Genomic DNA, 25,887 nt, shown 5'->3' on the forward strand with positions numbered 1-25,887 from the left:
TCCTCTTGGCTGTGACAATTTCTCAGACTTTCCTTGACTTTTTTTGCCCTTAACAATTTTGAGGAATACTGGTCAAGCATTTTGTAGAATGTCCCTCAATTGTTGATTGAGGTTTGTCTGATTTTTTTCTGAATTGTTGGTTTGTCTGATTTTTTTCTCTTGATTACACTGGGTTTATGGGGTTTGGAAGGAAAGTATCATAGAGATAAAATGCCACTTTCATCATATCATACCTAGCCTACATATGATCGACATGATTTAACATTGTTCATGTTAATCTTGACTAGCATCTCCACTATATTCATTTTCCCTCTTTCCATACTGTACTCTTTAGAAGGGAGTCACTACACACAGCACACATTCAACGAGTTGGGAGTTATACTTCAGGATGAATTTTTTCTACATAAATTCATCGGAATTTTTCTGCACCAGAGATTTAGCTCTTCTTCCCCGTTTATTACTTTATTCATGTCAGTATTCATATCATTAGTTTACTTATATCAGTATAGACTCATGGGTATCAATTTTATACTTAGAGTTATAATCCAATAGTACTTTACTTGTTTTGTTGCTCAAGGCGTTTGTATTTGTAGGACTCTGAGTAATTCACTACAAAGGTACCCGGCTAATAGTTGTGCCAACTCTCACAGTCAAGAAGGAGGACACATTTCCCCTCAATTTTACACACCCTTTATAAAAGTAGGTCAGCAAGCAAGGGCGAGGCCGAGATCCCTTCCTAGTGCCCAATTTCTTGACGTCCCCAAGGAAGATGAGGCCAGCCTGGGGAGGGGGTGACCTTTCCCAGATGCAGACCTCATCCCTTACCCTGCCCGCCCTTAACCACCGCCCCTTGGGGCCCCCATCCCCTGCTCCCGGCTTCTCCAAGGCCGCGCCCTCCGTAGGACGGAAGTGGGCGCGGCCACGGACCGGAAGCGCTGAGCAGGGGCGGGCCTTCTCAAGCAGCGAGCCCCTCCCACTCCATCAGTGCCCCACCCCTCCGGCCCAGACCGGAAATGAGGTCAGAAAGGGAAACCCCAGCGGGGAGACTCGGCCCCAAAAGCGGCGGCCATTGGAGGTGGCTGCGGCAGCTGGTGAGGGGGAGGAGTGGGTTGAGAGGGTTGGGGTCCAGGGGGACGGCGCCAGCGGGGATCGGGGCTCCGGCCCGAGGCCTAGGGGCCATGGCCGCCACGGGGCTGCGGAGGTTGGCGGGAGGGGCGAGGGTAGCTGGGCCTTGTTTTTCAGGGCCCATCGCCCCCATCCCGGGGAACGGGATTCGGGCGTCTCCGGGGCGACAGTCACCTCTTCTCCTTTATTCTTTCTGGCTCTTTTGGGGAGGCGACAGCGTGAGGGCTTGGTGTCTCGAACCGTGTTAGCCTTAGTCTTCGGGGGCGGGCCAGGGCGTGGGGGAGAGCCCTTCCAAACAAGCTCTTTCTCACATTTGTGGCCATGTTGCGACCCTTGATCACGGAGGGAGCTTAGTCACCAGGACTTGGTTTTTGGCAGTTTCTGCCCCAGAAGGGCTGACCCCCTGCCCCGATGAGCCCATGTGAGAAGTTGCTTCTTGCCGCCTGCCTCCTCCCCAGCTCCTCGCAACCCGGTCTTTCGCTCAGACCGTGTGCCTGCCTTTTTTTACTTCTGTCGGTTTCCCGTTCTTTTCTCTGCGTGACTTACCTTTTCCTCTCCTCGAGTGCTTGCTGGACAGGGGGGTTCTCTCGGAGTGTGCACCCGAGACTGAAGGTGTGGGAAGCTCGGTGTTCTGTCACCAGCTGTTCAATTGCAGTGCTTTAGATAGGAGAGGATTCTGCACAAACAGCTGCAAGTTTTTCTGTAACTTTGTTCCACGTTAAAGTGTACAGTTCTGCCTGAGTTTTTAAAGCAGTAGTTCTTTATTAAGAAAGTAGGTTGACGTGCTGTCCCCACATCTGTTTTGGTCTTGGGGCAGTTGTCTCCCACACCCGAGTCAGGGCGTTTTAACCTACTTCGTATTGCTTAAAGGGACGTGGTCATTTTATGTTGTGTGGCTTTTGACACTGAGACGTTTTGTTTGGGTGGTAGTTTTGGAACTAGGTGTCCCCATTGCTCCCACCCATGTGGCAGATAAGCCAGCCTACTGTTTCTTGCCTTTGAATTCGTTGGCATAGGGACAGCATGAAAATAGGTTTTAAAAAGTCCTTTGCAGAATGTAAACTGCATGAATGGAAATACGGTCTGAGAGTGGCGCCACACAGTTTTAATTTCTAATTATGGACTTGAAATACTTTGGGCTTAACAAGGGCTAGGGAAAAGATGCTAAATTAATATGTATTTAATATGGTGTTGTACAAATTATATTGGACATTTCCCTTTTAAAGGGTGTTTTGAAGATTGCTCCAACTGCTCTTATCCCTTGGAAGGCTTGCCTCTGAAGGGACCCTTGGAGTATGAGGGTTTGACAAGAATGAGTAGAAAAAGAGAAAAATTTTGAAAGCGGTTAGCTAGAAATCTTAAGAGACTCCATCAGTCTCTGTCATTTCAGCCTCAGTTATATCCTGCTTTTTGTGATTGGTACTAAAGCACATAATTATGATTGCTTAATTTTCTGAAGGATGGGAGAAGAGCTTAGAAGTTGCTAATTGTTAAAAAATATATGACATACCCGATAAATTTCCTTTCCTGCTAGCTTCCAGGTGGTAGTTGGGACCACAATGGGTGCAGACCTAGTCTCTTTTTTCCATTTGGGGTATACATCTGGGTCACTACAATTTCTTGGATCGCTGAAACTGCAAGCAGTGGTCCTTAAAGTGTGTCACTAAGTTGCTTTCTCCCCCCTTCCACAAGCATTCTTATCAGTGATCCCAGACCATGGAACAGTTCTTTATCCATGGTTTTCAAGTTGTGTGTTTTTCTGCTCCTGTCTAATGAGATTTCTCCAATCTTTTTGGATTTTATCATGAGATAATTTAGTGACAAGTTTAATTGGGGAAAAGAGGGGGAGATTTATTTCCCTGGGTTTGCTCAGTTTTGCTCATATTCTGGTTGTGATCTGGTGAGTGATTTTTTGTGCTTTAAGGACATGTTGACTTGAGGTACCTAACAAGGGCCAAACACCTATTTTTAGTGGCTTAAGGGTGCATGGATGGTAGAAACAGAGTCCTAAGTGTAAGGATGAAAGGTGACTTTATTTTCTGTAGATAGGGTGGATTCTGCAGTGCCACGATCTATTTTGTAAAATTATGCTAAACAACAGAATCCTATTCAGGCTTTCTTTTTCTTTTCTCTTTTTTGAACTTTCTCTTGGCAGATGTGGCCTCATGGATGAGCTGGTACATGACTTAGCCTCAGCCTTGGAGCAGACATCTGAGCAGAATAAGCTTGGTGAGCTGTGGGAGGAAATGGCCCTGAGCCCTCGGCAGCAGAGGCGGCAGCTTCGCAAAAGGAGAGGCCGGAAGCGCCGTTCGGACTTCACTCACCTGGCAGAGCATACCTGCTGCTACAGTGAGGCCTCTGAGTCAAGTCTCGATGAGGCCATTAAGGACTGTCGAGAAATGGCTCCTGTTGCCAATTTTAGTGACTCTGATGACACAATGGTAGCCAAACGGCACCCAGCTCTCAATGCCATTGTTAAGAGTAAGCAGCACTCTTGGCATGAATCTGACTCCTTTACCGAAAATGCACCATGTCGACCCCTCCGGCGCCGGCGGAAGGTGAAGCGAGTGACATCAGAGGTGGCTGCCAGCCTTCAGCAGAAGCTCAAGGTGTCAGATTGGAGCTATGAGAGAGGCTGCAGGTTCAAGTCTGCTAAGAAGCAGCGTCTGTCCCGTTGGAAGGAGAATACTCCCTGGACCTCCTCAGGTCATGGGTTGTGTGAATCAGCGGAAAATAGGACTTTCCTAAGCAAAACAGGAAGGAAAGAAAGGATGGAGTGTGAAGCAGATGAACAAAAACAGGGCTCTGATGAGAACATGTCAGAATGGTGAGATCTCCCTTACTCAGAGATTTTCCTGGTTTTTTTTACCCAAGTACAATTCCACAGTCTTGATGAATTCAGCTGTCTTTCCAGACCAGCCACTGTGACGTTGAGTTTGTAGCCCTCCTTTAAGCCATCAGCTAGGGTTTATCTCTAGCTTTTTACAGTACATTCATGACTCTATTTCCCTATTTCAAGAAGGCTATATATAAACACATTGTTTCTAAAAATGGTTTAAAATGTGTACTTCACATGCATAACCATGAATTTTATTTTAAAAACAGTTTACTGCTGTTTATGCCACATAGATCAAAATGTAGATGTTAGAACGAGGGTCTCAGCAGAGGCTGGGGTGTGTATTTGTGTACGTGAGAAAATGTGGGTGCCAGGCACATGGAGTTTGAGCAGGTTCCTGGTAAGCTGCCTTTCCCCATCAAGAGTCCAGGCTTTAGATACTGGGCTATCATTCTGTTGTCTGCTACTTCCAGTTTGACTGTATGGAGTTTATTTTTTATGGCTGACATTCAGGTTGTCAGAACACATGGTGGACTTTGAAAATAACAGTACTGAATCCCATTAGCCTTACACCAAATGTCATCGAACCAGAAACATTTGGGTCTATTGGGCGCGTGTTTAAAATGGCAGTGTAGTTTTTGGTGACTTTGTTTTTTACATCTCGGATAGTCCTAGGAACATGGATAATCCCCACCTTGATACTTTAATATTACTCTTAATCTCAGTGTGTGACAGCTATTTCTCAAGGAAGATGCCCTTGCTGTTTTGGTTGGGGCGATTCTTTGTGGTGAGGGACTGTCCCACGCTTTACAGGAGATTTGGCACCCTGCATTGTTCCCATCCCCTTCATAGTATCAAACCAAATGCTTTTATGGATGCTGCCTGGTGGGTTGGTAGTCCCAGTCGAAGGGTTCAGAACTCCACTGTATGGTAGGCACCGCTAATCGTGTTTTATAGAAGAGGAGATGGAGGTTAATAGCATTTAGATAATTTGCCCAAGGTCACCCAGTGGCAACACTGGGAATTGAACCTGATTCCAAAGTTCATACTTAACCACCATGTTTTGCTGCCCTTTTAAGTTTGCCTTTTTCGTGGCTCTTTTTCCGTCTCATCTTAGCTTTTACAACTGAAGAACGTGTGGCCTTTCTCAGGACTTTCCTTTTGAAGTTTGTCTGAAAAACAAAGACATAAATCTTAGAAACTATGAGGTGAAGCTATGTCAGTAATAGGAAAAGCTGCTTAGGTCTTTATCCCTGTACCTTTCATGGGTGATTTTTAATCCAGCTTTAACAGTTTTTCTGACTAACTTTATATTTGCCAGTCTGCACAACCAAGTAGGCTTATAATTTGGCTTCCCTGATTCTCCTCTGATATACATCCTAAGACCTCTTTACCCAATTTATATGTATGATTTTGGGTTATAAAGGTTTTTTTAATCATGTTATTTTTAATCAAATAAATGTTTAGTTGGCGTATAGCCTTTCACAATATCATAACCCTCAATTGAGGCATTTAAGTTTGTTTCGATATCAAACCTATATACCACATAATTTACTGTTGAGAATAGTGATTTTTAAAAATTGTTTTTTGCGATGATAGCTTGTGTATATTTTTTCCCCAGAATTTTTCTTTCTTTTTTTTTAAGATTTATTTTATTTTTATTTATTTGACAGAGAGAGAGAGAGCACAAGCAGGTGGAGTGGGAGAGGGAGAAGCAGGATCCCCACTGAGCAGGGAAACCGACGCGGGGCTTGATCCCAGGACCCTGGGATCATGACCTGAGCCAAAGGCAGACGCTTAACCAACTGAGCTGCCCAGGCGCCCCTTCCCAGAATTTCTTGTTAAATTATGACGTAATTGTAGGTGAAAGACTGTTAACTCTGTCTACTCTTTAAGATAACAGTCCAGGAATGGTTCCAGATACAGAGTCTGTAATCTAGCAGTGAGACACTCAGTCTTTCCAGTTCCTTCTTACCCCAGACACATCTATTGCACGTTATAGTCACGTTGTAATAGTAAACATTCTAGTTATATGAAAGCCTACATAAGTTGAAGTAGGCAGCATTTCTTATGAAATTCTTATTCTTTTAAAATTGAGAAGACCTTATTCCCCCACCCTCCTTTGTGCTATTTGCCTGGTCCATGACTTCAGAGTTCTTTTAATAACATGGATGCCCAAGTCCTTGTAGCTATGAGGGAATAATAGCTTGAGTAGTAGCAGATCTAAAATGAGTATAATTCTTCTTTAGAATCTATTTAGGAGTCTTAAATACGCCTTGACTTATGTTGATTCATCTGTAGTTATGAGCAGAAGTGCTTTGTATTTTTTCCCCCTAAATCTGCTCTGTGGAGAAAGAGAGGTGACTGTAAATTATATTCAGTCTCTCAAGTAAGATGGAAGTAAAATCTTCTTCCCTCAATTATTATTTAAAGATTTTATTTATTTATTTATTTGAGAGAGAACATGAGATGGGTGAGGGGCAGAGGGAGAAGCAGACTCCCCACTGAGCAGGGAGCCTGATGTGGGGCTCGATCCCAGGACCCTGGGATCATGACCTGAGCCGAAGGCAGACACTCAATGGACTGAGCCACCCAAGCGCCCCTAGAACTTTACTTTATATCAATGGTGTTGAAGATTGTCAGCCTGTATGGTTCAACTTGTAAAATTATTAGGGTGAAGGTGATCATTAAGCTTAACTTAGCCACGTCAGTGGATAGAGTTCTTTTAAAAAAATGTGTGTCAGGTGTTTTAGGTTTGAAAATGTATGTCTCAACCAGAGAGCTTTATTTTTAATTTACTTAAACTCATTTTACTAATAACCATGGAATAGTTTAAGCTTGACCAATAATTTTTTTTTTTTTAAGATTTTATTTATTTGATAGAGACACAGCGAGAGAGGGAGCACAAGCAGGGGGAGTGGGAGAGGGAGAAGCAGGCTTCCCGCTGAGCAGGGAGCCCCATGTGGGGCTCGATCCAGGACCCTGGGATCATGACCTGAGCCGAAGGCAGACGCTTAATGACTGAGACACCCAGGCGCCCCTAAGCTTGACCAATAATTCTTTCTGCTTCTCTTTTTCTGTTCTTCCTTCAGTTCTGCACCAACCAATCCCTCAAGAGTTTTGAGGAACTGAGAGTGGTTATGATGTAATAGTATTTTATGCCTACAAAAAGATCAGTTGTTATTTTAGTGTTTTCCTCTGTATGTGTGTTCTATTTCTAAAATGGAGCAGTTTTTTATAAAATTACTTTCTACTGTCCTTATTCATATTGTCTATATAGCAGCTGTTAAGTAATTCATAGCCTAATTTTGCTCTGTTCTTCACTAACACATTTGTTTGTTCCCCTTGAATATAGTTTAGCTTCTGTTCTTTTATAAGTGAATTGGTTTGGTGTTGGCCTGAAGTCTCAGTCAGGAGCCTTCTTAAGGTGATGTATTAGAGGCCGATCTCACAGGAAAGAAAATATTCCCTTCTCTTGGAAGGCAGGTGACAGAGATAGAGTGCTAAACCTGCCCCCTCCTTCTCCAGCTCAGGCTGACCTTCTGCGGCCCCTTGGTGCCTCTTGTTTTCTTATTTTTATAGAAAATCAATATCCCTTCTGACACAAACAATAGCTCAGAAGCAAGAATAAATGGGAGAAAGCTGAGATCTCTGTCCATCACCTTTCACTTTAACTCCCCCAAACTCTTTAATTATGAGCGTGCTTTGCTCCAGGTGTTTGTGACAGTGAAATTGCTAAATGAGGACCATTTTAACCAAAGATTGGGTGATCAGTAACACTCTATAGCAGTAGCTTGTTGGATCAATCGCATTCATTATTTCATGGTTAAGGTAAGTAGCCTCCTTTGCAAGTGGAGGTCATTAATCAGGGGCTCCTGGAACTGTGGGAAAGAATATATGTGGTAGATTGAGGTTGTTCTGTTTTCTATTCCAAAACCGGGAATGCTGACCAAGAGTACATTTACCATTGTTGCAATGGTACTGTTGCATTTGAGAGTATTGAATAGCCAGCATGGTGTGCTTACGTAGATTTATTCAAAGTTCTGCTCATATATCCTTAGGAGCAACTAAGAAAGCTTGGGAGGTGGATTTGATGCTACTGTATTTGAAGGGTCTGTCTCTTGAAAGAAATGTATTCAGATTATTTTGCGTGACTCTGGAGGACGGTGGTAGGACTCCTAGAAGTACAGAGAGTTAAATGTTGCCTCATAACATTCCAAAATTTGAACTCCAAAAATGAAATGAATTGTTTCATGAGGTGTAATGAGTTCTCGGTCCCCAAAGGGGTTCAAGGCTGTGCCGTGGTGACCATGTACTGAGTTTGTGTAGAGTTGGAGAGGTTGCACTGCATGATTTTTCAGGTCCCTGCGACACTAAGATTCTCTCATTCTGAAAAGTCACAGCCCCATTCCAGTGCATTATTGCAACTTCATATTTTAAAAAACATCTGATAACCAGCATCAGCTGCCCACTGAAATACTTACAAAGTCATAAAACACTGTAAACTCAATCACCAGAACCTAGGACCTAGAGTTGGCCTGTTGCCAAGATCTCCTCAAACCACAAGGCTGACAGATGTGCGGTTGAAAGCCCACATCAGCACTGCCGAGCCAATGCTGAATATAGATAGCAAGAGCCTTCCTCCTTTCTCTATAGTCAGACCTTTGTTCAGAAATGCAGGGTCCATTTCAGTCAGGAAATCAGGCAGCTGCAGTTTGAGCTAGTCCCCTCTTAGCCACAGTTTCTTTCTGTGGTTTTAGTTACCCGCAGTCAGGTGCGGTCTGGAAGCGTATGATCCTTCTCCTGCCACATCATCAGAAGTAGTCGCAGTAGCCTGACACTTTCTCACAGTGCCTGCGTCATTCACCGCACTTCATCTCATTATGTAGGCATCTGTCCTCTCACATGATCCTAAGAAGAAGGGTGAGAATAATAAAGATATTTTGAAAGAAAGAGACCGCATTCATACAACTTTTGTTATACTATATTTATATTGTGCTATTTTTTATTAGTTATTGCTTATCTTTTACTGTGCTTAATTTATAAATAAAACTTAATCAAATCACAGATATATATGTATAGGAAAAAAACATGGTATATACAGGGTTAAATACTATACAGTTTCAGGCATCCCCTGGGAGTCTTAGAAAGTATCTGCGTGGATAAGGGGGATCTACTGTACTTCCCAGTTGGTATCTTTCAGTCTTTATTTGGAGGCTCTACCTCCCAGAATACACTTGGATAGGGAATTAGTGTTTTCTGTGTGTGTATTTGTGTTTGGGGTAGGAGGCAGTCATGGCAAATTGAATCCTGGGAAATGTATTCTCCAAGAATAAAGTTTCCTGTTGGCATGGGCAGAGAAGAACAAATCACTCTTAGTGGTGCATTCTAGAAATTGTAGTGTTTTATATAGCTTTATATATTTCAGACTCTTGGAATGGGGTCAGAATAAAGCAGTGAGAGTTAGAAGAAGATCCTATCTTAGTCCAACGTAGCTATCTGAGAGAGGGGCGCCTGGGTGGCTCAGTCGTTAAGCGTCTCGGCTCAGGGTGTGATCCTGGAGTTCTGGGATAGAGCCCCACGTCAGGCTCTTCCCCTGGGAGCCTGCTTCTTTCTCTCCCACTCCTCCTGCTTGTGTTCCCTCTCTCACTGGCTGTCTCTCTCTCTGTCAAATGAATAAATAAAATCTTTAAAAAAAACAAAAAAACAAAAAAAAACATAGCTATCTGAGAGAAAAGCCTACCAATGACACTGGACATTAGGCCAGCGGCTCTGCACATCGTCTTGGCCAGTTGTAGATGTGAGAAGAGCATGTTTCCCATGTCCAAGGGAATAGAGAATGGGACCAGGGGTAATTTACACACCCTTTCTATTGACAAATAACCGATTCTAGGTAGACCAGTTCTCAACAAGAGGCCTTTGAGCAAGTTCTGCAGAAGAAGGGAAAAGGAACATCATCTTGAAAGTTCGGAGGAAAAGCACATCTTCAAAAATGATTGCCAGCGGAAACCAGAAGAACATTTTAGAAAATCTTCTTTAAGATGCAAGAAGACATAGCCACTTTGTTTTTATTGGGTTGGTTTTTGTTGGTTTGTTTGTTTTAAAGTTTTTTATTTAAATTCTAGTTAGTTAACATAAAGCATAATATTGGTTTCAGGAAGTGACTCATCACTTACATATTAACACCTAGTGTTCATCACAAGTGTCCTCCTTAATACCCAGCACCATTTAGCCCACTTCCTACACACGTCTCCAGCAACCCTCAGTGTGTTCTTTGTAGTTAAGAGTCTCGTATGGTTTGCCTCCCTCTCTTTTTTTCTCCCTTCCCCTATGTTTATCTGTTTGGTTTCTTGAATTCCACGTATGAGTGAAATCATATGATATTTATCTTTCTCTGACTTATTTCATTTTGAAACAGGAGCAGTAAGTCATAAGGGTAAGGTGGCTATTTGAAAACCCCATAGTATGGGAGGAGAATTGTTGGGAAATTTGAAATGTAATTGCAGTGTTAAAACGGGACAATTCGTTTTGCTGAAAATTGAGTTCATGTGGGAAACTTTGGAAGCCCTCCCAAAATGCAGAGAGAGGAGGTAAAAATGAGAGACAGAGGATAGAGGCCCAGTCTGTGAGTAAATATTCCAAAGGAAGAAACTGAAGCGTTGGAATAGAATAATGATCTTTAAAAATACAGTGAGGGGCGCCTGGGTGGCATAGCGGTTAAGCTTCTGCCTTCGGCTCAGGGCGTGGTCCCGGCGTTGTGGGATCGAGCCCCACATCAGGCTCCTCTGCTATGAGCCTGCTTCTTCCTCCCCCTGCTTGTGTTCCCTCTCTCGCTGGCTGTCTCTATTTCTGTCAAATAAATAAATAAAATCTTTAATAAATAAATAAATAAATAAATAAATAAATAAATAAAAATACAGTGAAAGAGGGCGCCTGGGTGGCTCAGTTGGTTGAGCATCTGCCTTCGGCTCAGGTCATGGTCCTGGGGTCCTGGGATCAAGTCCCACATTGGACTCCTGGCTCAGTGGGGAGCCTGCTTCTCCCTCTACTCTTCCCCCCTGCTTGTGATCTCTCTCACTCTCTCACTCAAATAAATGGGTAAAATCTTAAAAAAAACATATACAACTAAAGAGAAAAAGTGTTCCTGGGTTGAAAAAATTAAGCAAAAAGATTAAAAGGGAAAAACAAAGGAAAAGACACATCTACCTAGACATGTCCTGGCAAAATTTTACATTCTGCGTTGGTGGTGAGGGCAGAACAGGTATAAAGAACAATCTTTCCTTGCTCAGTGGGGAGCCTGCTTCTCCCTCTGCCTGCCGCTCCCCCTTCTTGTGTTCTCCCCCTCTCTGACTAATAAGTAAAATCTTAAAAAAAACCGAAAAACAATCTTAAAAGGGATGAAGACAAGGCCAGCATTTATCCCTACAGTACTAAATGTGAGGGGCTACAGTTGGTTTTAGAATTTTGAGTGGGGGAAAGGCTCTCATTCCTCCCTGAATTTTATATATAGCTTAGATTTCATGTGGAAAGGCAGCAGAAAGACATTCTCAGACGTTCAGGTCTCAGAATATACGCTCTTTAAAAATTTACACTGAGGGGCGCCTGGGTGGCACAGCGGTTAAGCGTCTGCCTTCGGCTCAGGGCGTGATCCCGGCATTCTGGGATCGAGCCCCACATCAGGCTCCTCCGCTATGAGCCTGCTTCTTCCTCTCCCACTCCTCCTGCTCGTGTTCCCTCTCTCGCCGGCTGTCTCTATCTCTGTCAAATAAATAAAATCTTAAAAAAAAAAAAAATTTACACTGAAAAGACATTTCTTCTAACTGAACGTAAATCTCTCTTAGCTCTCAGAAAAGGTAAGTCGTAAAAGGATGGGTGGGTTTCTCTAAGGCACAGCCCCCCAGCGCAGTGGCAGAGTCCTGAGGAAAATCATTTCCTTTACAAAGTAGATCTGATTGCAGGAGCCACATTAATGAGCCTGTGAAACCAGTGAGGTGGCTTTCTTTCATGGTGTCTCCTAATTGAAACCAAAAAATAAACTCCTTCATTATACATTGTTATAACTTACTGTGAGAATAATTTTGCAGTTGATGAGAGATATTTCTCTGAAAAACCTCTCCCTCAGTCATATTCACTTTTGGACTCTGAAGTCTGATTATGTATGGTTGTAAATGTACCACCTTGACCCAGGAAAAAAATTGAGCAAAGATGATTTTGGGCTACTTAAAAAAAAAAAAATCAATGGGTGAGGAACTCAGGGTTAACTTACTGATACCAACTTTTTGGTGATAGGTGATAAACTAATTCTGTACCCCTTTATTTTGAGACAGGTATAAACTACTCTCATTCAGCTCTAAATTTACAGTTCTCTGTGATTAGGAATATGAAAGAAGCAGCAAGCTGTCAGGTCAGAGGACAAACTGTGTTTTTTCCTCCCAATTACGAGAGTCAGAAATTTGTCTTACTGAAACTAGGAGCTTCTTGTTAGGGCTAGAAAGTAGGGAATTATTTTCAAAAAAGAATTCATAAAAATGCTGTATCATTTATTGCTGCAGAAAAAACTACTCTAAAATTTAGTAGCTTTAAGCAACAAACATTTCCAGTTCCTGAAGTCAGAACCTGCAAGCAGCATAGCTGGGTGGTTCAGACTCTTTCATATTGTTGCAAGTTGTTGGCCCTGGCTACAGTTGTTTCAGGGCACAACGGGCTGAAGGACCCACTTCAAAGCTCCCGGGGCTGTTGGCAGATTTCAATTCCTTACAAGCTGTTGGACTGAGAGTCTCAGTTCCTTTCCATGTGGGCTCTTCCACAGAGCTGTTAGTGTCCTCAAAACATGGCAGTTGGCTTTTCCCTAGAGGGTATGATTTGAGAGAGCAGGAGTGAGAGTGAGGAGAGCATGCCAGCCCTCACTGAGTGCCCAACATGGAAGCCACAGTCTTTCATAACCTAATCTCAGAAGTGACCTACCATTACTTCTGCCTATGCTATTGGTTACACAGGCCAACCAGGGTGGGAAATACCAGGCAGCTGGGATCATTGAGAGTCATCTGGGATCACTGGGAGTCATTTGACAGTCTTGTTACCACAGATGTCTCCCCATCTTCTGAAATTTTTTCCTGACTTAGTATCAAGCTAGTTTGAGGAATGGTATTCTCAGAGTAATATTTCTCCAGAATTTGGGAGAATGTTTTTACTTTGATTTCAAAGGAAGAGCATTCAGGAACTCAAAGGGCAAGTATATTTTGTTGTATTTTAAGTATGTATACTGAAGATGAATGTGTATTTTTAAAATTCAAGTTATGGCAATAAGAAGGAGAGCTTTTTCTTTCTTTTTTTTTAAGATTATTTTAGAGAGAGGGAGAGAGCGCAGGGGGTGGGGCAGAAGGAGCGGGAGAGAGAAACCCAAGCATATGCCATGCTGAGCATGGAGCCTGGAGCCCCACGTGGGGCTTAGTCTCAGGATCCAGAGATCATAACTGAAGCTGAAACCAAGAGTGGGATGCTTAACCGACTGTGCCACCCAGGCACCTCAAGAGGGAGAGCTTTTTCAAAGTGAGTTCCTAATTAGTTTTCTTGGTGTTCGGCATGTTTGATGCATTTTTAGCTGATACACAGTATAGTCAAAGCACAGCTAGAGCTTCAGCTGTGTCTGAATGTTTTAAGTAGCAAAAAGCAAAGAAACACTCTTTCCCAAGTTCAGTTAATCTGTTAGCATTTTCAGGAGCATGAAAAATGAGAAATGCTAAATTGAAAAGTATCTCATGAAGAGGGAAATGTGGAGTTACTTGGTAAATGAATCTCTCTACACTATCCGTGTTTTGATGGCCATTCAGTGAGCACATGGGCTTTGGAGATACACCACACTGGCTCTGATGCTTATTTGCTGTGCAGTGTTGGGCAACTTGCTTGACCTCTCTAAGCCTTACTCCTTCATTTGTAATATGAGGTCGACATAGTTACCTCCTAGAGTTTTGGTGTATAAGAAATGTAATAATGAAATAAAGCACTTAGTACTTTGCTGGGCCTGTAGTAGAACTCAATAAATGGTATTATTGGTATCAGTAATTAACAGTAACCTCCTATATTAATTTTCTTAAACTCAATTCAAGTACCGATCGCCTTCTTGAGACACTTGTGGTTTGGGTAACTGCTCAGAGCTGTGTCTGCCTCACCTGGATGAAACCCAGGGAAAATACTGGATTTCATAGGCCGCATTTATTTTTCCATTCAAAATGAAAATAGATTCGAGTCCCATAGAATTTTTTTTTTCTTTACGGAAGTATAATTGAGAGCCCTGTAGAACTGAGATGACTATTTTAATAAAAAGACTGTCAGGAAGTTACTACTATTAACCTCTAAAATACTAATATGGGGCATGTACAAGAATTAGCATCCTAAGTGTAGCTTTTGAAGCTTGCATCCTTTGCCTCTGTATAATGCTCTAGATTTCACAAAGTGGGTTCACATGCCTCATGTCATCACATCCACAAAACAACCCGTCCACAGTTTTACATGAAGGAAATAGGATTAGAGATTGAAGTAACATGCCACGAAAGCCTAACAAGGGGAAGCAACAGAGTTGATCTGAAGGAGTTCATTCCATTTATGTAACATTTGCCGAATGCCTGTTTTATGCCTGGTGCTCTGCTAGGTATTGGGGACGTTGAAATGAGCAAGATCTTTCCCTCTTACCCAGCCTGGATCTCTCTCTCTCCTCTCTAGGCTTTTCTTTCTGCCTGGGCTAGTCAGGGAGGGGTGATCTGTACTACTTGAATAGTTTCAGTTTACCATTTGGCCTGAAGGTCCAGCTTCCTTCTCATGATTCCTGGGTTTCAGAGAACTCAGACTCTTTGAGGCCCTGGGAAGAGAATGACATTGTTGCTACTCTGGGATGTTGGCCTCTGTCCCCGATCCCTGAAGGCTGGTTTGATCCAGCGGAAGTGTACAGCCTCCTCTCCTCCTCTGAAGTGGTGTTTCCTTTAACATGATGCCCCGCCCACTCCATCCTGTAGTTTGTTCATCACTATATGTGAGGGTTCTCAACTTTGACACTACTGACGTTTTGAGTCGTGAGGGCTGGCCTGTGCTTTGTAGGGTATTTAGCAACACTGCTGGCCTTTACCCGACAGGTGCCAGTAGAATACCAACTCCCCCTCTCCACTCCCAAGTCCTGACAAAATGTTTCTCCAGACACTACCAGATGACCCTGTGGGTGCAGGTTGGGGGTGAGGGTGGGTCGGGGGGAAGATGGGGGTAAAATTGCTTTGAGTTGAGAGCTACTGCTGATATTTTTAAGTGCTGAGATGGGGTTTTCACTTCATTGACTTTGCTTTTGCCAACAAGCATGAGTTTCAGATTTCGAGAACTTAGACCAAAACATTGATCCCTTCTGTAGAATAAAAATACTGTAGGGGCGCCTGGGTGGCACGGCGGTTAAGCGTCTGCCTTCGGCTCAGGGCGTGATCCCGGCGTTATGGGATCGAGCCCCACATCAGGCTCTTCCACTATGAGCCTGCTTCTTCCTCTCCCACTCCCCCTGCTTGTGTTCCCTCTCTCGCTGGCTGTCTCTATCTCTGTCACATAAATAAAAATAAAATCTTTAAAAAAAAAATAATAAAAAAAAATAAAAATACTGTAGTTTTTAAAAGTTCTTAACTGAGAGTTTTTGCTAACTTGAAAAAATACCCTTTAATTGCTCCTCAAAAGGGCAAACAGTTCATTTTCAGAACTTGGAAAGAAGAGCATTTCAGGTGATAACATTCTAAAGTTCATACCAAGGTATACAATGTTTAGCTAAGAGTGTTCGCCCTGGAATTAATTATTCAAGTCGATGAGGGGTATCAGTAGTGTTTTATTAAGCTTGATTCCTGTGATAATCTACTTCTCTGAGAGTGGATGCCATGCCCAATCATCTGGTCTACCAAGAGTGCCTTGAATTACAAAGATGCCCAGGTGGGAAGGGTAGATGTGTAGATGTGTGATAAAACAGAAAAGCAAAATGTTAACTGCAGCGTGTGATGTGCAGTAGATGTGATGGAGTGTGAGTGGTAACTGGAACTTCGTTCAACTTTTTCATATGTTCAGAATTTTTCATTATAAAATGTTGGCAGAGGAAAGCCTCTGGAGCTGCAGGTTAGGGTAACTCTCTTTACACGTATGTTATTTCAGTTGGATGTGGTTCAGTTGCTTTTGTGACAATATTATAATAATTAGGTAACACAAGCGGTGGTCTAAAACCCAGGCTTTAATTTTTTGTCTTATTTAAAATGGTGACTATGCTGCAGAATTAAGTGTGGGAACAGGTTTTAGTGAAAACTATTAGAGAGAATTGTGATATATTATTACTATTTTTTCTCACAAAGGAGTGCTTTTAAGGTGTTCTCTGGCTTCTGAAAGTGGGGTGGTTTCTTCAGTGTTGTAAGGTTAAATTGTAGGCTGGCCTACCCCCTTATTTGCAGAGTATTAGTCATTGGAAAACTTTCTTCTTTCTCTGTTTTCATAGCCTTCTCCCGTAGTCTGGACTAGGTTTTTAATAAAATGTACACCTTGCTGTTGTTATTGACATGTTTCTCTGTTAGTTTTAGTACTGGGTAGAGTGGTTTCTGGTGGTATGGTAAATAATAAATGCTTATAAGTGAATGAGTGGAAGCTTAGGAGAAATGGGGGTGGGGATTCTTCCTCCTTTTTCTCTGAGAAACTTCTTATTGCCCCAATTTGGGATTGAATTTTTTGAATGATGTATAAATTATTTGTAGGGTTAATACATTTTTAGAAATTTTAGAGATATTCTAGGAAGATTTTTTTGTATGCAAACTATTTATAGTTAGAATCCTGTGAGAACAGGGAGTACAGAACAGCTCCCAAGGCAAAGACAGGAGGCATTGATGCCTCTATGAGTTGCTGCCATTTTAGGAAAAGACACGATTTCACACCTGCTATCTTTGTGGGGTTTGTCTAGTTACTTTTTCTGAAGATTAATAAAGGCTGAGTTTCTGTCTTCCTGACTAAGCTTCAGAGCACCACAAATAGAGTGGACGTTAAAGGTAGGATCTTACTTTTTTCTTATAAAAATGAGGAGCAGAGCTTTTTCTCATTGCCTAGTAAAAATGCTCATGGCAAAAAAGTTATAACCAAATTTGAAGGTTTTGGAATAGGAAAAACGTGAAGGATCCTGACATCTTTTAACTTTTTGACCTCGTGAACTACAAAGGTGCTAAAAGAAACTTGAGTTCTTTGAAAGATAGGAGCTTGATTTTAATAAAATATTAAACATTCTGTTTAATTAGCTAACTTAACATTTTATAGTTGACAAATCATTGCTAAAGTCCCACCAATCTGATTTTTTTCAAAGAAGTCATGCTGTGTGAGCCAGAAGTGAATGAAGTCTGCGGGGCTGGACAGCGTTGGCCTGTAACTTGGAAGGGGAAATGTTTGCTTCTGCTCTCTAGCTAGCACTGCATTTTTGCATGCTGTATGGTAGTGTTTGTGTGCTGACATGCCATGAAGTTCCCACTTTTGTTTTCATCAAATTATGCTAATAATTTCTTACCTATGATTAGATTTCCACAATCCAAGTCCTTCTGAGAGAATAAATAGAATTAGCAGATGCTATCTAATGAAATAGTCATCTCCAGATACTAGTAGACAGGTGATACTTTTGTGTAATAAGCATTCTGTAAGACAAATTATTTTCTTTATGAAGAAAATCCTGTCTCCCTTGATCGTAGTCTTAAAATCCTGGTGATATTTTTGTGACATCATTGCCATTCCTCGAATTAACTATACATGGAAAGCTTAGACAAGTTTAATCCAAACTTTTTCAAAAACAGTGAGTCGTCTTAAATACTGTTGACAAAAATAGGAAATGTGCAGTTGACAGGAAGGCTTTAGGTTACCAACACCTTTCTTGATCCAGCAGATTTCTTTGAGCTTGCCCCCTTAGTTTAGAATATGAGAGAATGGAATCCATGCAAAAAAGGATCAAGGAAGCACTGTATCTTGTAGTATTTATAGGTGGCTGGAAATGAATGGGGAAAAGAATTGACAGATTTTGTAATAAACCAAACAGTTTTAATTTTTTAATTCTAAATATTCAAGAGTAGAAATTGTAATACATGTAGAGCAGGGCTCAGCAAACTTACTCTGTAAAGAGCCAGATAGTAAATGTTTTAGGGATTTGTGTGTGATATGTTCTGTGTTGGAGCTACTCAACTTTGCAGTTGTAGTGTGAAAACAGCCGGCGATGATATGTAAATGAAAACTGTGGCTGTGTTCCAATAAAACTTTATTTATGGACACTGACATTTGGGTTTCCTATCATTCCGACATGTCACAAAATCTTTTTTTGATTTTGTTTTTACCCCCAATCGTTTAAACTGTAAAAAATCATTCTTAGCTCACAGGTCATGCAAAAATAGGTGGCAGGCTGTGGTTTGCTGATCCCTAAATCTCAGTTCGTGATACTGCTAACTAATAAAGTATATGACATGATGGTGGGCTAGAGTGTCTGTTCTGTGGCCTAGTGTGCTTTTTAAGCCCTCCTTACTATCAAGTGGAGTTAAAAAACGTCAAATTTGCTTCATCTTTGAGGGCAGATGAGGATAATAAAGTAGTAATATGAGAAAATGTGTAGTAAGACTCAAGGGAGTTAGACCACTGATATTCTTAGGAATTTGCTAAAAGTGCAGAAATAACACTGTTATGTTCAGCAGGCACAGTTCCTTGAACTCAGTAGTAGGAAGAGTGCAGAACTCAGTGAGGATATCTTCTGGATTGAACTACAGAGCTCTCTGAAGATTCTAAATCCATCAGAATCCAGTCGTATAGTTTTGTGAGACATTTCTTGGAATGACACCTGAGAAAGTTCCCACTTACAAAGACAGAAGAAAATAAAAGAACCTTTAAAATGAAAGAACCTTTAAAGAAATCGAGTATGTTTTATTGGCTCTTGCTACAGCAAATTTCTTGGATCTATTCAGAGATAAAACTTAAGTGAGGAAAGGATTGCTACTTAATTTAATCAGCATTTTAAGGATTTGGTGTTGGCAAGATATTTGGAAGTGTTGCAAAATACAAAATATTTTCATATTTTTGATCCAGAAATGTAGACTGGGATTTTGCCAAGCCTATTCCTTATGCAGGATGATGAGAATGTTTCTTCTTTGCTTTGGTTTCTTCCATCTTGTAGAGTAGGTGAATAAAATTGGCTAGCTTGGAAGGAAACACTCCCACTCAAGAAAATAGTTCATATTGTAAAGAATAGAGAAAATTTCCTTGAACCAGATCAATTGAATTTAATGAATATTAGGCAAAAGAAATGCAGCATCAGAAGAATCACAGTCAGTTGTTAGTGATAGCTCGGGAAATGAAGCCACTTGAACAGAATTCAATAGGGCAAAAGTTTTCAGTGGATTCAAATGGAGTTTGTTTTTATGTTTTTATTTTTAACCTTCTGTTTTGAAAATGAGTTTTGTTGTACCCACTTCGTATCAGGAAGACATTAAATTTAGAAAACATAACTTTGGTCATACTGACTTTTTTCCTGTTCATGGATTTTTGTTAGCTGCTGTGTAAATGGGGAGAAAACTTGATAGGTGTTAGATCTCTTAAAGTTGGATAGCTTCATTTGAAACTGATAGTTGACAGTATTTATAAATAAAATGGGTTGAGAAATTTGTAAATTTGTGTTGTTTTATATATCCAGCTGGGTTGAGATTACTTTTGTGAGGCTTAATAAGTACTTCCTAATGCTAACCTAACAAAGTGACTTCAGATGTTTATAAAGTACTTTGAAATATAAGCAAAAGTTTTAGAGTTTTCCTTTTATTTGTTCTACAGGAAAATAAGCTCTCCTCTGTGGCTTAATTATGAAATTTACATTTGTGATTGGCTAATGAGCTGGAGTGAAATCAGGGAAACTTGGGATGTTAGATTTGAAAACCAGAATGGGCACTGCTTTGTTTTTCACAGGAGCTGATGTGTTCTCTTATGTTTGACTCTTTTTTGCAGTGAAACCAGCAGTGTGTGTAGCAGCAGTGACACAGGGCTCTTTACCAACGATGAAGGACGGCAAGGTAATCTTGATCCCAGCTTTGGGATGTTGGTTCAGTATTTCTGGGGAGATTCTAATGATTAGAGGAGTGACTCAACTGAGAATATGGTGGTTGTCTATGGCAGTGTTCTCAAACTTCAGAGAATTTAAAGGCCACCTGTTAAAATTCCTGAGCCCCTAGGGGCGTCTGGGTGGCACATCGGTTGGGCGTCTGCCTTCGGCTCGGCGTGATCCCGGCATTGTGGGATCGAGCCCCACATCAGGCTCCTCCACTATGAGCCTGCTTCTTCCTCTCCCACTCCCCCTGCTTGTGTTCCCTCTCTCGCTGGCTGTCTCTATCTCTGTCAAAGAAATAAATAAATAAAATCTTTTAAAAAAAAATTCCTGAGCCCCTAGAAATCAAATAGGTCTAGAGTTGTCCCCTGGAATCTGAATTTTTCAGAAGTACCTGCAGTGATTTTTATGCAGTTAGTTCAGACTTTGAGAATCAGTGATTAGGGAAATATAGTGTTAAGGATGGGACTTTGGGAAGTTGCTAATTTTACTAGAACCAAAAAATATCCTTCTGTATTATACTCTTTTTATTGGATATTAAGACATTCTTATTTTTACATAAGAATTTATTTTTATAACCTCATTTATAAATGAGCATAGTGTTCCAGATGAATATATTCCAGAAAACATCTTTCAATGTTAAAACTCCTGAAGTTTAGCTTAGACCACTGTGAATAAGGCTGGTATATGTTAATTACCAGTTCTTTATCTTTACAGCCTAAACAGTAATTTGAAACTTTGTTTTATCCTGTGCGCTTGCTTAGGACCACACTAATTGTGTACCAGTAATAATTTCATATAGCTTCTTTGGACTGTAGTTCTGTTAATCTAAATAAGGGATTTCTAGATGTCTGAAGTCCCTTTTAGCTCTGAGATCCAATGAATTTTTCTTTAAGGGTTAAGTGATTGAAGGACAGAAGCTCAATGGCTACATGTCCAGGTTGATCCAGATAGGCTCTGTAGTAACTGAAGGAATCCTGGAACTGTGACACTCAGGATCCAAGTTCTGATTTTGGAGAGAGATCTTGGAGGATTGTATCTCACCCATGCCTCAGAGTCATGGGCGTGAATGGAGTTGCTGAGCTTCCTACTATAATGGAAGCTGTTGTGTGTACATTTCTATCCCTTTCTGATTCTGAGGGAGCCGCGTGTCATTAGAGGCTGTGTGTGTATACTCCCAGGTAGGGTGCAGCTAAGATCTTGATTCTTTTGTCTCATACCAGGGAAGTCTGGTGGTCTTTCCATGAATGAACTAGTGTGTACCATTCAAAATTACAAATTTTCTTTGCTTTTATACTGTTCTATGAAGTGTCATAATGTGTCTCTCTTTTTTAAGATTTTATTTATTTCAGAGAGAGACAGAGATAGCGATGGAGATAGTGAGAGAGAGCAGGGGAGGAGAGGGAGAAGCAGGCTCCCTGCTGAGCAGGGAGCCTGGTGCAGGGCTTTCATCCCAGGACCCAGGGATCATAACCTGAGCCAAAGGCAGATGCTTAACCGACTGAGACACCCAGGTGCTCTTCACAATGTGTCTCTTAAAGCTTATGATGTATAATTATCCAGAGGTTTAAGAAAGTGTGGACCTATTATGACAGATTAAGTGTGGGCCTTTGAAAAACCTTTCTACTGGTAAGGAATCCTTGGTTTATGAAGGAAGATTTTAGAATATGCTATTGCCCCAGCTTTCCTCTCTGTTTCAACTTCATGCATTCTGATGATATTTAAATGCTTGGAGTTCTCAGCACAAAGCTATGTTATTTCCTGCTTCCATGTCTTTGTTTATGCTGGTGTCTTTGCCAGAAATCTCATCCTTACCTTTTCTGGAGTGGTTGGTCATCCACCGAGACACAGTTTTCCTTTTGTCCCTCCAGGGCATATTTATGGACTGCATCAGTGGGGTTTTTTGCTCTCAATTTCTTATTGGGTTTGGCCAATAGGAAGCATTAGCAGAGGAATGGAGGGAGGGAGGTGAATGATACTGAGTGTTATTAGGCAAGTTTTTATCATGATAACACTGTTTAACAGGCCCAGAATTTCAGTGGTTTACCACATTCATTTCTTGCTGTGGTCCTGGGGGTTGGCTGTGGTTCAGCTGGTCTCCAGGCTTTAAATTAGGTTTGTATCTACTCAGCGAATCTTATCCTGGGACCTCTCCTAGAGGAGCACGTGGAGCACGTGGCATGGACTTCTCATGCCGGAAACCGTGAATGCTAAGTGACCAAACCAGAGCATACCTACATATTTAAAGCTTGTGCTTGAATCACATCTGCTAACGTTCTACTACCTAAAGCAAGTTGTATGACAAGCCAGTTATCAGTGGGATGAGGAAGTATGCTCAGCCTCAAGGGGAAGGCTCTGGAATTCCATGATAAAAGGCAAAAGGCATGGATGTATTATCAAAGGGAGGTAGTGAAGAGTTGGAAGCAATAATGCAGTCGTCTGCCACATTGGATTGTAGCTTTCCCTGGCTCCCTTTCTGGTTGGCAGCCTTCTATAACCTCAGTTTTCTCTCTGGTCTCTGATAACCATTCTTTCTCCTTGCTGCTTCAGGTTTAGGAAGGGTAAAGATTCCCCACTGCACTGGCTCCAGGTGCTTCACCATCCCTTATTGCTTCCTCTTAATACTGTCTACACTTTTGTAAATAGTCACTTCATTAAAGTCTCAATTATCCCATTTAAATGTATGTGCATTTCATGAGGATTCCGACTGATACACACTCAGTGCAGGACTCATCTCCTAGAACCCTTACTCTTTCCCTGTACTTACTGCTTTCTTATCACTTACCATATGATGTTATTGTTTATAGATGTGTGCCTTTTCCATTGAAGCCTTCCAAGGCAGGAATTTTTTTTTATTATTTGTAACTACAGTGGGTAACACATTGCCTGGTGTATAGTAAGCTCTAAAAATTAGTTACTGGAAAAGCCAGATAAGGGGAAAGCTCTCCTTTTTCTCCCTCAAACAGAATTAGACATAGAACCAGAGATTATAAAACAGCTAAACCTATTTTGGTTAAAGTGGGAGGAGCAGGAAAGTCTGGAGCCTGATCCATCAGCCTCTTCCTTATTCTCTGGCAGTAGTCTTTTGGGGGAGCATCATGCATCCTAGTGAACCCAGAGCTGGGGACTACTGGTCTAGACGACTTCACAAGGTTTCCTCCAGTTCAGTGAGTCCCTTTTTATATCGTCAAAAATCTTGAGTGAATGCTTTAGAACCAAAAAAAAAAAAAAATGCCATAATGGGATGCCATTTGTCTTCAGGAAATATGATCTAGCTAACTATACTGTTTTAATAAATGGCCTAAGGAATGCTTATGAATAAGAAAGGAATTAATATATTGACATGCAGAGAAACTAATCGTTGTTAATTCTAAAGCCTGTCTTTAGTTCTTCTTGTGTACCTGGTTTGGTGGGATGCTTTCAGGGTAATGATTATCAAGATGTGGTCTTGAAGTCAGCTTAGCATCCCTAGGGAACTTGCTAGAAATGCAAATTTTTGATCCTTTCTGTACCAGAATCAGAAACTTTGGAGGTAGGGCACAGCAGTCTGTGTTCTGACAACCCTTTCTCCTCCTTTTGATGCCTATTGAAGTTTGAGAACCACTGGTCTAGAGAAACAGCTGTTGGTGGTGTGTTTTTATAAGGGAACATTTTGAGTAACTTTTTTATGGGCATTTTCATTTACCTTTTAGAGATCTCCAGGGTGGGTTAAGAGTTATCATTATCCTGGCTTATGTTAGTGGCTCATGAATCTGATACTTCATGTACTTACCATGGCCTGAGCAGTTTTCCCTGGGATCCGGCATACATTAGAGAATGAATGCACCGTGAACTCTTTAGATGTTCTTGTAGTAATTCCCTTCATCCTTGCTATTTTAAAAGGAGTACAGAGTGGTAGACCTAAAGTTCTCTGTTTTACTACTTTTTGTCGGCGGAAACAAGTTCTGTTGCAAACTGAGATGCTATCATCCTAGCCAGTAGAAAGAGGTTTGAACCAAGAGTCTGGCTTTATGGATCTAGTCTTGACTTTGTCATTGATGAGGAGTCTGGCCTTGGGTCAGTGGTATAACTTCATAACAAATCTTGGGGGATTATATTGCTTGTCCCTGTGGTTATTTTTTTCCTGGTTGCTTGGATTGCTAGTGTCAAGATGATTTTTCTGTCCCATTAATGGGGTATTAAGGGGTACTAAGGAAGAATTGAGGTATGGGTGATATTTTTTATTCACCTATTGTGAGAAATGCAAATATAACATCCCCCAGGAATAGGTAGGTTTGAGTGGAGAAACATTTGGGCTTTGAACCCTCAAGTCCGTTTATACCACAGAATGGTACATAAGAGGCTACTTAACTTTTGTGTTAAAGGCTTTGGACTTAGTCAGGCTTTGGGTTCAGATCTTGGCTTCATCATTTATTAACTTTATCTTGCCTTCTTTGGGCTTTAGTTGCCTCATTTATAAGTTGTAATTAGTGTAGGGTTTAGAAGAGATAACATACTTACAGATTTTTAGCATGGACCCTTACAGATGGTAAGGGTTTAGTAAGTGGTAGCTTTATTATTTTTTACTCACAAAAGTCCAGTGTAACACAGTATGACATTTATGTGAAACTGGTTTATACTGTAATTTTCATCATAATATAGATCGAGAAGAAGGATCAAAACAAATTTTTTGTACTTTGACTTTATTTAAAAAGTATAATCAAATCTGTAGGTCTGAGAAATCATCCTCCCATTTGGTTTTCATGGAGCATGTTAAAATTCCAACTTAGGATATGATCTTTTTACTTTAGGGGATGATGAGCAGAGCGATTGGTTCTATGAGGGAGAATGTGTCCCAGGATTCACTGTCCCTAATCTTCTGCCAAAGTGGGCTCCTGATCATTGCCCTGAAGTAGAAAGAATGGATTCTGGACTGGACAAACTTTCCGATTCCACATTCCTTTTACCTTCTCGACCAGCTCAAAGAGGTAAGTTCTGAGGAGACCAAAATATACTTCACACTTTCATGGTTCTCTTTGGGGAGAATCATCCCATGGCAAGCATACTCATTCCTCTAAGAATGCATTAACTATCTGAATTTTGGAGCTAGTCCAGGGATTTTTCTAGAAGATTCAAGGGTGAGTTTCAAAGCTTGAGTTTCTCCATTCGTATCTAAATCAACCCATGGAGACTCTTGGGATATCTATTAGCAGGGCATTCCTTCAGCTTGCTATTGCCGTTTGTGCCAGATTTAGGAAGCCTAGCAGCGTGTCACTGCTGCTTACCTGCTGTGAAATCGATGGGCTATGGAGTGCTCAGTGGGAGCCTGAAGTATTGGATCTTGGAAGAGAACAGATTTCAGTAAGAACATTCACATACCAGGTATAATGACATTTTTTAAATTGGATGATTTTAAAATATTTCCTTTAAATAATTTTATTTTATTCTATTACTGTGGACTTAAACACAAGTACATCCTTTCCCTTTGCTTTTCCTTTACTTACGATGTAGCAAGGTAGAGTGGAAGAGCCTAGGACAGGGGGAAGGAACTGGGGTGATAAAACTCTCAGGTACTGTCTTCTAGCCCTGTGACTGTGACAGAGTCACTTCATTTCCTTGGGACATGGGGGTCATCACTTAAAATAATTGCGGCTTTGAGCACACTGTTTCAGAGGTGTCTTTTTGTTCTATAAATTGATGATTCTGGAGTGCCCAGTAATCAGTCAGTTATTAAGTATTTGTTGGGCATCTGTTGGTGATCAGAATTACACCCAGACCTGTAAACTCCTATAGCATTTTGTTATGATGAATTTAGATGATTGAAAGTCCTTCTCAAAACAGGTAG

The 25,887-nt window shown here is 41.2% G+C and overlaps 1 protein-coding gene across 3 annotated transcripts in view; it reads left to right on the forward strand.

The window, feature by feature from the left end:
• Positions 1-990: 990 nt before the first annotated feature.
• Positions 991-25,887, forward strand: part of GPATCH2L (G-patch domain containing 2 like) — a 54,415-nt gene continuing 29,518 nt past the window's right edge. For all 3 annotated transcript variants that reach the window (XM_002914710.4, XM_002914711.4, XM_034643397.1), the window contains exons 1-4: positions 991-1,091; positions 3,281-3,952; positions 19,967-20,031; positions 24,854-25,030. In XM_002914710.4, the coding sequence (XP_002914756.1) occupies positions 3,291-3,952; positions 19,967-20,031; positions 24,854-25,030 (904 nt within the window). In that variant the 5' untranslated portion in view covers positions 991-1,091; positions 3,281-3,290. The remainder of the gene's footprint in view (positions 1,092-3,280; positions 3,953-19,966; positions 20,032-24,853; positions 25,031-25,887) is intronic.

The sequence above is a fragment of the Ailuropoda melanoleuca genome, chromosome 14, assembly GCF_002007445.2.
Source record: "Ailuropoda melanoleuca isolate Jingjing chromosome 14, ASM200744v2, whole genome shotgun sequence".
NCBI lineage: Eukaryota > Metazoa > Chordata > Mammalia > Carnivora > Ursidae > Ailuropoda > Ailuropoda melanoleuca.